Source organism: Labeo rohita, chromosome 21 (genome assembly GCF_022985175.1).
Source record: "Labeo rohita strain BAU-BD-2019 chromosome 21, IGBB_LRoh.1.0, whole genome shotgun sequence".
NCBI lineage: Eukaryota > Metazoa > Chordata > Actinopteri > Cypriniformes > Cyprinidae > Labeo > Labeo rohita.
The window spans coordinates 15,702,172-15,716,633 of NC_066889.1; the positions used below are offsets into that span (position 1 = coordinate 15,702,172).

General features: G+C 33.6%; 1 protein-coding gene across 9 annotated transcripts in view; it reads left to right on the forward strand.

Annotated features, from left to right (window-relative positions):
• The window catches only part of ncam1a (neural cell adhesion molecule 1a), a 297,217-nt gene that overhangs the window by 214,323 nt on the left and 68,432 nt on the right, over positions 1 to 14,462 (forward strand). For 5 of the 9 annotated variants that reach the window (XM_051092300.1, XM_051092302.1, XM_051092304.1 and 2 more), the window contains exon 9: positions 9,548 to 9,577. The exons of the other annotated variants lie outside the window; for them this stretch is intronic. In XM_051092300.1, coding sequence (XP_050948257.1) covers positions 9,548 to 9,577 — 30 coding nt within the window. The remainder of the gene's footprint in view (positions 1 to 9,547; positions 9,578 to 14,462) is intronic. 9 annotated transcript variants of the gene reach the window in all.

Genomic DNA, 14,462 nt, shown 5'->3' on the forward strand with positions numbered 1-14,462 from the left:
TTCAGGAGTGAAAACTTTTTGAATTTGAAGACCAGGGTAAATTTCATTTATTTTGCCATCTGGGAAACATGTAAGTATCTTCTGTAGCTTCTGAAGGGCAGTACTAAATTTAAAAAAACATGGTATTTAAGCAAAATAAGAAAAATGAACACATCTTCATTCTGTTCAAAAGTTTACAGCCCTGGCTCGTAATGCATCAGTGAGGGTTTGAACGTTCTGTAATAGTCCCTGTATAAGTCCCTCAATTGTCCTCAGTGGTCTCAAAATCATACAGTCATTGTTGGAAAGGGGTCAAACACACAAAAATGCTGAAAATCAAAAGGATTTTTCTGAAGCATCACTAAAAAAACTGCCGTGGATCATTCAGAAAACAGCACAGTATTAAGAATCAAGTGTTTGTAAACTTTTGAACAGGGTCATTTTTATAAACTCAACTATTATTTTCTCTCATGAACTATATATAAACATCTTTTATGTGAATTATCTTATTCAGGTCAGTACTAAATAAAAAATAATACGCATTTTGTATAATCCCTCTTATTTTGGTAAGATAATTAACATTTTGCAGATTCTGCAAGGTGTATGTAAACTTTTGACCTGAACTTCATGTACAGATAGATCTACCTACATTCAATAGTTCCAGCCAATCAGAATCAAGTATTCAGATGGACAGTGCTATAAGTATATGTGTGTGTGTATATCTTTCAATGGTTGCCCGAGGATTGCCTTAAGTGAAAAGAGCTAGCAGTGTTTAATGAGGCGTACCTTAAGTCAATGAGGCCTCATCACCGCTGCCATTAAATGAAGTGCGTGGTATTTAATAGTAACAATGATCTGTGGTTATTTCTTGTCATGTAAAGCATGGTCAGAACAGCTATTATAGCAGGAACTCCAGCAGTGTAAAATAATTCCCTTGGTGTTTTCTCTATATCTTAAAATGTACTTGGATAGGCAAAGATCATGAGGGTTCATCTCAGTGAGAGCAGGCTGTAATCAAACCAGGGATTTCTGTGGGTGAGCTGGCATATTAATACGGATATGATGAGTCAAGAGCTTGTCTGAAGCCTCCTCGAATTCTGTCCCGCATACGTATTCTGTATTCCCAACCGCAAATTTCCAACGTCTGAATAAGTCAGAAATGCACAAAAACCTCAGAGAAGACAGAGAACTGTGACTACCAAGTGAGCAATATCTGAACCGGACTGGAACAGACTGATCTCCCTTGAACTCTCCAAGCAACGGCATTATGGACGATTCTCTGTCTGTTTTCCATTCTGCCTGTTGGATGAATAGTTATGGCATGAGAGTTCACAGAGGCAGCATGTTCTGACATAAGAGGCACGTTTTTGATCATTCGTCCAAAGGGAAAGCCATTAAAGGAAATTAAAGTTCTATAAGCATTTGCGCACCCTCATGTTGCTCCAAACCTCATTGCTGTTGGTTTTTGTAGTGGGACACGAAATGAGAAATTTTGTTGAGTTTGATGCAATGAGTCCAAATGAGTCCTAGTCCAAAATGGACCTAAACACATTCAAATGAGTCCATATGATTTGTGCACTATATTCCGACTTTCTAAGGCCAAACGATTGCTATGGATGAATAGACCTCAATCTAAGTCATTATTTGTGTTCATATCCATTTCACATCAAGAAAAAAAGTTGTGTCGTAGCATCTAAATGAACTTTCATTCAAGTCAAAATTGACTAAATTGTATATGTATATTGTTTGAACAGTAAGATTTTTTATGTATTTTAAAGAAGTCTCCTCTGCTCACCAAGCCTGCATTTATTTGATCCAAATTACAGAAGTGACAGTCAAATTTTGAAATATTTTTACTTTTTAAAATAACTGTTTCTATTTGAATATATTTTAAAATGTAAACGTTATTACTCCAGTCAAATGTTCCTTCAGAAATCATTCTAATATTCCGATTTGCTGCTGAAAAAACATTTATTATTATTATGTTGAAAAGAGTTTTCTTTGATGAATAGAAAGTTCAGAACAACATTTATCTGAAATAGAAATCTTTTGTAACATTATAAATGCCTTTATCATCACTTTTGATCAAGCATCCTTCCTAAATATAAGTATTTAAGTATATAAGTTGATTTCTATAATTTATAAAAAAAAAAAAATCACAATATTAGTGCTTTTTGATCAAATAAATGCAAGCTTGGTGAGCAAAAGAGAATTCTTTAAAAAACATTAAAAATCTTACTGTTCAAAAACTTCTGATTTGTAGTGTATATACTATTTTTTTAAAGAAATTGGTACATTTATTTAGCAAAGGTGCATTAAATTGATCAAAAGTAACAATGCAGATGTTTACAATATTACACAAAAACTATTTTAAATAGATGTTGTTGTTTTAACTTTCTATTAATCCAAAATCCTAATGAAAAATAAAAAAAAATCACAATTTTTTTCTACACTGTAAAAAACAGTTTGTTGAGTCAACTTAAAATAATCTGTAACCTGGCTGCCTTAAAATTTTAAGTTCAGTCAACTCAAAAAATATTAATGTTAAATTGTACTGAGTGACAACTTAGATATTCGAGTTGAATCAACTTTTTATTTTTAAGGCAGCTGGGTTACTTACCCATCTGTTAAGTTTAGCAAACACAAATATCTAAGTTGTTTCTTAGTACAACTTAACATTTCAAGTTGACTAAACTTATTTTAGTTACCTGAACTTAAAATTTTAAGGCAGCAGGGTAACAAATTATTTTAAGCTGACTCAACAAATTGTGTTTTTTAATTTTTTTACAGTGTGGAGCACCGACTCAGCATATTAGAATCATTTCTGAAGGATCATGTGACACTGAAGACTCGAGTAATGGCTGCTTAAAATTCATCTTTGCCATCACAGTCATAAATTACATTTTAAAATATAAAATAGAAATTAGTTATTTGAAATTGTAATGATATTTCACACTTTACAGCTGTGGGCACTATAAACTGCCATTGCATGGCAAAAAGTGTAAATGGAAAAAAAACAACAGCATATGTGTTTGGAAGGACATGAGGCTGAGTAAAAATGACCAAATTTAAATTTGAGTGAACTACCCCTTTAAAAACAATCGCTACTCATTGTGAGTGTTGCGCACTGAAAATCACATGCCAAAGTACTGACTCAAGGGACTTAACATTAAGTGAAGATGAGACCGCTTCTGTGCAGTCGCTGCCCCTTCATTTATCATTTAAGCCGCTCTCACTGGGACCTAGTGAGCTGTCCTTGACACAGCTACTGTATGAATCACACAATCAGAAGAGGCATTTCAGGGCTGATAGCTTATTGTGAAGTCCAAAGCCAAGCTGCCCTTCTCTAATGATAGTCCCTTAATGGCACCCCTACTGATCTGAGGTCAGTACGGTCCATGCTATGACGCTCCTAATGTTTTAAGCAGAATGTGTCTGTGCACTCAGAGCCATTATCTCACACCCTGCCAGGATAACCATGCTGCAGGAGCACCTGGAAATAACTTTTAGGATTTGATTTTTTTTTCTCTCTCTCTCTCTCACTCATATGTGACCCTGAATGTTCAGTTTTGGATTTAACAATAGACAGATGATCTTGCTGCTCTTTACAGATCAGTGTCAACCCGAAGCTGTTTATATGCATGCAGAGTGTAATAAGTCAGAGGTTTTGTTTTAAAGGTCAACAAGAGAGTTCGTGACCAGGATTGCTTTTAAGAGAAGGGAGTCGAGCTGCCAAGATAGCAGAAGCAGGTGCCAAACACAAGGTTTTAACCCCCCTGTAACCTTTTGACAAGCTGTCAGTGGGCAAGTAATTAAATCAATAGAGGAAGAAAGGATGTCAAGCCACTTCAATACAAGTGCAGCCTGTAAATTCAGATGGACTCTCTGCAGGAAAAGCATGTGTATTTATTAATTTATTTATTTATGTAAACTATGGAAACCTGTTTCTGCCACTAAATAGAAAATAAGAAAAGTTAATTGCGTTAATTCAAAAGTTAATTCAATTTTGATTTTTTTTCTCAGAATTGCGTGATACAAACTAGCAATTCTTCATTTCTCAGAACTGTGACAAACTCACAATTCACAAAAAAGACTTTTCTCTGATTTATGAGATATAAATATAAATTCAGAATTGCAAGTTATAAAGTTAGAATTGTGAGATACAAACTCACAAACTGACTTTTTTCTCAGAATTGTGAGATATAAACATAATTGCAAATTATAAAGTCAGAATTCTGAAATATACACTCGCAATTCTGAGAAAAAAGTCACAAATGTGAGATATAAGCTCACAATTGCAAGTTATAAAGTCACAATTGTGAGATATAAACTCAATTCTGAGAAAAAAGGTCACAATTGCAAGATATAAGCTCACAATTCTGACTTTTTTCGCAGACTTGTAAGATATAAACTTAGGAGTTATAAAGTCAGAATTGTGAGATGCAAATTCACATTTATGACTTTTTCTCAGAATTGTGAGATGTTAACACAATTGCAAATTATAAAGTCAGAATTATGCCATATAAACTTGCAATTCTGAGAAAAAAGTCACGGTTGTGAGATATAAACTCACAATTGCACGTTTTAAAGTCAGAATTGTGAGACATTAACTCAACTGTGAGTAAAAAATAAAGACAATTGTGGCATACAAACTCACAATTCTGACTTTTTTCTCAGAATTGTGAGATATAAACACAATTGCAAACAAAGTCAGAATTATGCCATAGAAAATCTGAGAAAAATGTCACAATTGTGAGATATAAACTCACAATTTCAAGTTATGAAGTCACGATTGTGAGATATAAACTCAAAACTTCTGATTTTTTTTTCTTAGAATTGTGATACAAACAATTCTGACTTTTATTCTCAGAATTGTGAGATATAGACGTTCATGATGTTCATGTCTTTCTTCAGTTGTAAAGAAATTCTGTTTTCTGAGGAAAACATCTCAGCATTTTTCTCCGTATAATGGACTTCTATGCCCTGAGTTTGAACTTCCAAAATGCAGTTTAAATCCAGCTTCAAAGGATCTCAAATCTGGTTGTAAACGATCCCAGTCGAGGAAAAAGGGTCTTATATTTAGCGAAACGATTGGTTATTTTCATAAAAATAATACAATTTATGTACTTTTTTTAATATCAAACGCTCGTCTTGTCTTACTCTGCCTGAGCTCTGTTTTTTTCTGGTTCATGACAGTTAGGGTATGTCAAAAAACTCCCATCTCATGTTCTCCCTCAACTTCAAAATCGCCCTATATCGCTGTTTTACCTTTTTTGTTAAGGGTGTTTGATCTTCTTTGCATGCTCACTTTGCAAAGACTGGGTTGGTACTTCTGCAGCGACGTAGGATGATTTTGAAATTATTTTTGAAATTGAGAGAGAAAATACGATTGGAGTTTTTCAACATACCCTAACTGTCTTGAACCAGAATACACAGAGTTCAGGGAAAGCAAGACAAGACAAGCGTTTGAGATTAAAAAGTATTTCAATTTTTTTTTTTTTTTTTTATGAAAACCGACCGTTTCATTAGATAAGACCCTTCTTCCTCAGCTGGGAAACTGCATTTGGGATCGTTTGAAGCTGCATTTAAGCTGCATTTTGGAAGTTCAAACTCAGGGCACCATATCAGTCCATTATATGGAGAAAAATCATGAAATGTTTCCCTTAAAAAAACATAATTTCTTTACAACTCAAGAAAGAAAGACATGAACATCTTGGATGACAAAGAGGTGTGTAAATTTTTGTTCTGAAAGTGGACTTCTCCTTTAACTCTAAGGTGAAAACTGACTTTAATAGATTTCTGTTTTTTTTTTTTTCATTTTTTTTATGCCATCAGCTATTTTAGTAAGTAAAAAGTAAACAAACTGTGACCGATCAATTTATATATCACTCAAACCATCTCTGCCTGTCTAATTTGACATTTCTTTGCTAGAATAAACTGCAAAGTAAACCAGACAGATGTTGTTAGTCAAAAGTTTGACTCCATCAGACTGCTTTTAGCTGTTTTCCAACAAACGGCTCAGTTGATTTGCTTAGACAAAGTCCTAAAAATCCTGTCCTTTGTTCATGAGAAGCAAATGGCTTTAAACATTTAGCTGGAACTCAGCAGACTACAAGTAGTTTCTTTAATAGCAAATGTCATTATTCTGCTTGATCAGTGTCAGATTTGATAATGCATCCTGAAATCCCTCTTGTCTGCGGCTGATTCCCTTTTGAGCAAATTGTGTGATTAGCAGTCAAAATAATAGAATACTGCCTTCATGAAGAGCAAGCTTTCATTGAATCGCTGTCGCTCTGTCATAAGTCAAATGGGTAGGTTGTCTGCTATTCATGTCTGTTTGATTTATCTGCGGTTCGAGTCACGTCTTCAACAGCTTCTATTGTGAATCATGCAAATTCTCGGCGATGCAATTCCAGATGGCAGCGTCATTGATTGATTTTAGGTTAACAAATGAGTGGAAGGTATAAAAACCTTCACTGAAAACTACTCATCACTGTCCCGTTCAAAGAATAAAGGGATCTGTGTTGTCAAATGGAAGAATGGCTCTCGTTAAGGCTCAAAGCTGCTGCCGGTGACTTATGGGACGTAGATGAAATGAATGTGGTGATCACCGTTGGCTTTACAGGCAGTAGATTTCGGCAGATAGATAAGCTTTTCGGCATGTCGCTTTAGTTTCAAGGCGTGCATCATTTCATATGTATACCTATTGTGGTATTAATTATTGATGTCGTGTGGCATTCTGATGGCTTGTCAGCATGTGGGGTGTGGGGGAGTTGACTTCACATCATTTGCAAAATCACATGCATGTGTCACCTGGAGCATTGCACCTGGATGTCTGAGCATCCACTCATGTTTTAGTCATTTGATTTCCCAGCCTGCACCTAAATGTGTCCTTTTCCATGCAGTTTGATTGTTGCTCAAGTCAAAAAATGATTTGTCACACTTGATGATGCTTTGATTATGCGCCTCTCAAGTAATATCACGCTTTGAAACTGGTCATGACAAAGTCAGTTCAAGGTCATATTTATTTATTTATTTATTTATTTATTTATTTATTTATTTATTTATTTATTTATTTATTTATATTTATTTATTCATTCATTTAATGTTTTAAAATAATGAAATAAATATGAAGAATATTTATTATATAAAATATAAAAATAAATAATTATAAATAATGTAAATAAATATAAATTAATTAATTATAAAATTATTTCAATTTATTTATTTAATATCTGATAATTAAAATAATAAAATTAAAGAATATAACATTATATAATATAAAATTATATAAAATTATTATTTTATATATACAAATGTGTAAAAATATATATATATATATATATATAATATATAATATATAATATATATTTTCCCTTGTATAATGCTTATAATGCTTAATATTATATACACACACATAGTAATTTATTTATTTATTTTATATCTAATAAAATAAAAGAATATAAAATAATTAAATTTTTAATTTATAAAATCTAAAATTATATATATATAGATAGATAGATAGATAGATAGATAATTAAAAAAATTATAATTTATCATTCTAATAGTTATTATATAATACTAATTAAATATATAAAAAAATATATATATCATATTTTATTTTCTATAAAAATTATATATAAGAATAGAAAATAATTTAATTTCCTATATAAAAATATGTATACAATTATATATATATAGAGAGAGAGATAGATAGATAGATAGATAGATAGATAGATAGATAGATAGATAGATAGATAGATAATTAAAAAAAAATTATATCATTCTAATAGTTATAGTATAATACAAATTAAATATATAAAAGTATTTTATATATATTTTCAGATTTTATTTTCTATAAAAATTATATATATAAGAATAAGAATATAAAAAAAATACATTTTCTATGTAAAATATGTATAGAATTGTATGTGTGTGTATATATATATATATATATATATATATATATTACATTTTTAATTTATTTTACATCTAATAATTTAAAATAAAAAATAGAATGTATATTATATATATAGCCGATATATCATTAAAAATTATAATTATATAATTCTAATAGTTATAATATAATACAAATTAAATATATAAAAATATTTTATATATATTTTCAGATTTTATTTTCTATAAAAATTATATATATATATAAGAATAAGAATATAAAAAATAAATTTTCTATGTAAAATGTATAGAATTGTATATATATATATATATATATATATATATATATATATATATATTACATTTTTAATTTATTTTACATCTAATAATTTAAAATAAAAAATAGAACATATATATATATATGATATATACATACATATATATATATATATATATAGCTGATATATCATTAAAAATTATAATTATATAATTCTAATAGTTATAAAATAATACAAATTATATACAATAATTTTATACATATTGTAGTTTTTCTTAATAAACATTTATATATATATATACACTACCGTTCAAAAGTTTGGGGTCAGTACTTTTTTTTTTTTAAGAAATTAATACTTTTATTCACCAAGGATGTGTTAAGTTAATAATTAAAAGTGTATTAAAAGTTAATAATAAATAATTTACATTGTTATAAAATATTTATATTTTGAATAAACACTGTACTTTTTAAACTTGTTATTCATGAAAGAATCCTGAAAAAAAAAAAAATCACAGGTTCCAAAAAATATTTGGCAGCACAACTGTTGATATTATCCAACATTGATCATTCTAATAATAAATCCGCATATTAGAATGATTAGGATCATGTGACACTTAAGACTGGAGTAACAGCTGATAAAAATTCAGCTTTTCATCACAGGAATAAATTCTATTTTAAAGTATGTTAAAATAAAAAACATTATTTTATATTGTAAAAACATTTTGCAATATCACTGTTTTTTTTTCTATATTTTTAATCAAATAAATGCAGCCTTGATGAGCATAAGAGACTTCTTTAAAGACTATTACAAGTCTTACTGACCCCAAACTTTTGAACGGTAGTGTATATATATATATATATATATATATTCTTTTTTATATTACATAACTTTATATTCCTTTATTTTGATAACTGTAACTATATATATATATATATATATATATAATAGTTACAATTATCAAAATAAAGGAATGTAAAGTTATATAAAATATTTTTAACTTAAATTATAATAATATTAATATAAATTATATATGTAGAATTAAAATGATATACAATTAATAATAATGATATATATTAATATGTTGAATCTGAATATATATTTAATTTATGAAGCTTACTTTTCTTATACAGTTTTTATAAATAATCAGAATTAAATAAGTTATTATTAAGAAGTCTGTTGTCTGTGATTTTGTACAAATGCTAAAGCGATTTGTCTTTGACTTGATTAAAGCCAAGTTGTCAACTTGAAGCTTCCCAAGCTGTCTGCTCTGAATAACGTTCATGTGTGACGCCTGTCTAACTGAGTGCCTGCTGATTTCATTTATTGATTCATTTATTTGTTTGTTTTTATTTTTCAATTCTGCCATGTTTTGCTTTATGTGTTTGTCCTCCCAGGCTTCATGGACTCGACCTGAGAAGCACAAGGTAGGGCTGCTTCACACGTAGCCAGGATGTTCACTAATCCTAGCGAAGCCCTTTATCACTGCAGAACATCAAGTGTTGGCTCTCTTCTACCCTTAAAATCCCGTAGACACACACACCCACACACATCGCATCTGATCAAATGGCAGCCCTAGTCTACAGTGATTGTTGTGTCATTTCATTTCTTTACAGCATATTGCTCATTATTTTTCTAGATAGCTTCTGTCAACAGAAATGGTGAAGATCCTATTTGGTCTTTTTTTTTTTTTTTATAACCTCGCCTTTCTTAGTAGCCTTGTTTTCCTTTACGAATTCCCCTCGGACAAACTTTCTCAAGGGACTGAGGAAGAAAATAAAGAGAGGGTGTTAGAGCAGGGCTTCAAGGGTTGAAACATGCCAGGTACTTCTTTAGAGCATGAGCCAACACTCAGTGTTCTCCCATAGACTCAGACAGGGGAATGTAGCCGCACTAAAGGAGACACTAACACACATAACCAACTCTAGCTTCAGACAACGCAAGCCTCTGTTAACATAAATATACTAACCTTCACTGGATAAACTCATACGCCACATGTCAGAGATGATTACAGTAACTTTAAAGTCAACGTGAAACCCATTTAGCTATAATGTGGCACACTTGTGATAAATAGGACATTTAATGATGAAAATGTAGGACGTGAGTGTGTTTTATCCATTGGGAGTTGATTAAATTGGAAAAAGCAGGCATTAAAGTATCAGACCAAAAATATTGCCTGTCATATAACATTATCCAATAGTGACAGCAATGGAAAGGAAAACTACATTGTGATTACAGATCACAAAGAAGAAAGCAAATAGGCTAATTTTGATTTCATGTTGACTTTAGCTGTAGATGCAGAATATGAGCAAGTGATTCCATGCTTGACTTGCTAAAATGACTTGCTTTATTCATCTGTCAGAGAGAAAATTCATCAGAGTCTGCATTGCTGATTAAGTATGATTCAGATGCATATGGATTGTGTGGGAAGGTCTGTTTATCTGATCTGCGGAGATGAAAGGCCACAGTTATGGGATTGCCCACACATCACTTCGTGTTTTTAATCCTCAGGAGCACAGATAAAAAGCACCATGGTTCTTTGCACGTGCGCTTTTCCTCTCAAAGACAAGGAAATTACTTTATCGTAAGTTTTGGAATAATTAAAAGTCTGCAGTATTGAGTTGATACTTCAAACTAAAAATTCAAGATTATGGGCAACATTGACTTAAGTGTTATGTGACTGACAGACGGCTGCTTTTCAATTCTCACACGTACTGTGCTTGTGCTTTTTGAAGTGCACTCATGCCTCACAGTAATGCTACACGCGTGAATGAACAATTGCTTTTCTAGTTTGAAATGCTCGTCATGCCGAGGTGTTAATGTAAACACAGTCGGTCATGCCTTTAGTGAATGCAAACAGGTAGAACAACAACAACAAAAAAATAGATGTATGATGTTTTAGAATATCAGATACGTGTGCCTCGAAATGTAAATGAACCTCCCACTGTCTATTATTTGGCTATGATTAATCTATTGTGAATATTAAGAAGAAGAGAAAACCACTCTGTCACGCGTTGTGTGCGGGAATGAGGAGTAGGGACGAGGAAATCAGGAACATGCACTTTAATAATATAATCCATACAAAGGAACAGGAACGAACAGGAACAGCAGGGAATCCACACGCAACACAACGAAAACAACACTAAGAGACGTTAAACGATATTAAGAACCGACCACCAAATGGGGAACAGAACCAAACTTAAATAACCAGGCTAATCAGACGAGGACAGGTGTGAGTGATTAAACAATGACGTCATAATAGAAGATGGAACAGGAAAGACCAAATATAGGCAAACAAGGGAAAAACAATGAAACAGTCCACAGGGGTGTGACATTACCCCCCCCCCATAAGGCGCGTCTCGCGCCATAACAAATACACCGGGGAAGGGGGGTGGGTGCCTTGGAGGCTCGTGCAGGGCAGACACAGGAGGGAGAGGAGGTACGCCTCCAGGGCGGATCAGGGAGCCATGGCAGGTCAGAGTGCTCAGGGAGCCACGGCGGAGCATACAGTCCGGGATGCCATGGCGGGTCAGGGAGCTCAGGGAGCCACAGCGGAGCATACAATCCGGAATGCCATGGCAGGTCAGGGAGCTCAAGGAGCCACGGCGGAGCATACAGTCCGGAATGCCATGGCGGGTCAGGGAGCCATGGCCGAGTACCCAGTCTGGACGGCCATGGTGGATCAGGGAGCTCGGGAAGCCTTGGCCGAGTACACAGTCCTGGCGGCCAGGGCGGGTCAGGGAGCTCGGGGAGCCATGGCTAAGTACACAGTCCAGACGGCCAAGGAGGATCAGGGAGGTAGCCCCCCCACCCCCCAAAAAAAAATTTTCTTGGGGGAAATTAGGGTATTGTCAGCCCGGGAGAGTATGGGAGGGCCAGGCTTAGGAGGCGCTGGCACCGGAGGGCGCTCAGGAGGGTGCGAGCTCAGGAGGGCACTCTGGAGGCGCGGACTCATGAGGGCGCTCGGGAGTCAGCTTAAAATAATTTGTTACCCTGCTGACTTAAAATTTTAAGTTCAGTCAGTTAAAATAAGTTTAGTCAACTTGAAATGTTAAGTTGTACTAAGTAACAACTTATATATTTTTGTTTGCTAAACTTAACAGATGGGTAAGTAACCCAGCTGCCTTAAAATTTTAAGTTGATTCAACTCAAATATCTAAGTTGTCACTTAGTATAATTTAACATTTCAAGTTGAATAAACTTTTTTTGAGTTGACTGAACATAAAATTTTAAGGCAGCCAGGTTAAAAATTATTTTAAGTTGACTCAACAATTTGTTTTTTACAGTGCAGTCATAAGGGTTTTTTTAAAAAAAAAATTAAGATTTATACATCATCTGAAAGCTGAATAATAAGCTTTCCACTGATGTGTGATTTGTAGGATAGGAAAATTTGAAAATGTGGAATCTGAGGGTGTGAAAAAAATGCAAGCTTTTATTTTATATGCGATTATTCACGATTAATTGATTTGATAGTGCAAATTTTAATTAAAAAACAACTTCTAAAAAAAAGCTGAGTTCTGCCACAAATATCTCAATATCAATTTATAGATTTTTTAGTTAAATATATGAGTATATAGATATATGTATTCTACCAGTCGAAATAAGTTTTTTTTTAAAGAAGTCTCTTATACTCACTGATGCTACATTTATTTAACCAAAAATATATATTGTGGGAAAAAAATCCATTTTGTAATTGTACAATTTAAAAATGACTGTTTTCTGTTTTAAAATATTTTAAGATGTAATTTATTCCTTATTATTTTTAATGTTGAAAATATTACATATGTATATTTTTTGTTACAGGTGTGATACATTTCTTTTTGTTGATGAATACAACGTTTGAAAGAACAGCATTTAGTTTAAATGTACATTTTTTGATCAATCAAGTTGTTTATTCATAAAAGTGTTTACTTATAGACACTGTATATGTACTGTATATACACACACACACACACACACAATGGTAAGTATACACTACAGTATGTGACCTTGACCAGATTCAATTATCATTCAATCTTGTAACGTCTTCCCTGCTCACTGTCTAGACTCTTACTGCTGCAGACCACCTCGGGGCAGCTATTTCTCAACATGTCTTGCATCAATCCAAGATAGGCCATCTTTATCAAAAGTTCAGATTTATTCTCTTCCGCATTTGGACACACTGTGATCCATCTTGTCTGTGCCAGAGTGTTCTTCCAGTTTCTTGTTAGCGTGAAATTTGAAGTGCAGGACACCGTTTGCTCGCTTTTCTCAGCGACAGCGACACTCAGCAACAGCTTTTTTTTCTTACATTGTCTCTTTGTCAGTGCAGTCATACAATATGATATCCGTCACCTACTATTTTCTCCCGGGGGAAAAGAAGAAATCCCTTTCTTTCACACAGAAGACCTTGAATGTGAGCTCTGATTCTGTTCCGACATTTGTCGCCTGCTCTTTCAGGAGAAACGGACAGGCAGAATGAGGCTTCCTACATTCTCTATTAAGTGAGATAAGCGCACGGGCCAGCGATTGCATTTCAGTGCCAAAACTTAAGCCGAAACGCTCTCCCTCCCTACTGTTTTCTGCTAAATTTGACAACAGACGAGAAGGTATAGGCGCAGTGATTTGCCGCAAGCGTTCAAGATTAACGTTCAAAGAAATCGTGAAGGTTTATACGCGACCGACTCTACGTACGCACATAAAACAGGAGAGACGCTGCGTATGCGGCTTACTGTCAATTACTATGCAACGGGAGGGGACCCGCTCGACAGCCCTGCATACTAACAGCCTTCTGAACGTGAGGCACAAGCAGGATGGAATTTATGGTCGAGACCCTGGTTGTTACTTAAAGCACTCAATCCCTCAGATCGTGACTAAGCCACCACACCTTAAATCAAGTTTGTGAATTGATTGGATTTCAGCGCCGCATACACTCTATTCCGCTCCGCAGTCAAATTTCTCACTGACCATTGAACAGGCACTTTATAAATGAAGTGCCACTGCAGGTTTCAGAAACATCTTATTTCCCAGCTGTCTTCGCGCGCTGTCAGGGGACCGTCTGTGGCGCTGATGAAAGGTGCGCGCTAATGTTCACGTTTTGCGGTGCCTTCACTTAAAGAAAAATGTGAATCATACGCTGAGCAGTTTGCGGTGAGTTATTCGATGCTCAAAACAGCATCCCATATTTCATTTAGTATGCATGTACATGCAGTAGCGACATTGTAGTGCAGGTAAAACAAAGTACGCTTCACTAAGCACGAAAAATGTAGAGTGCATCCGGGCTTATTTTATTCATTCTGCTGCAGTGAATACTGATTGTGAATGTCAACGATG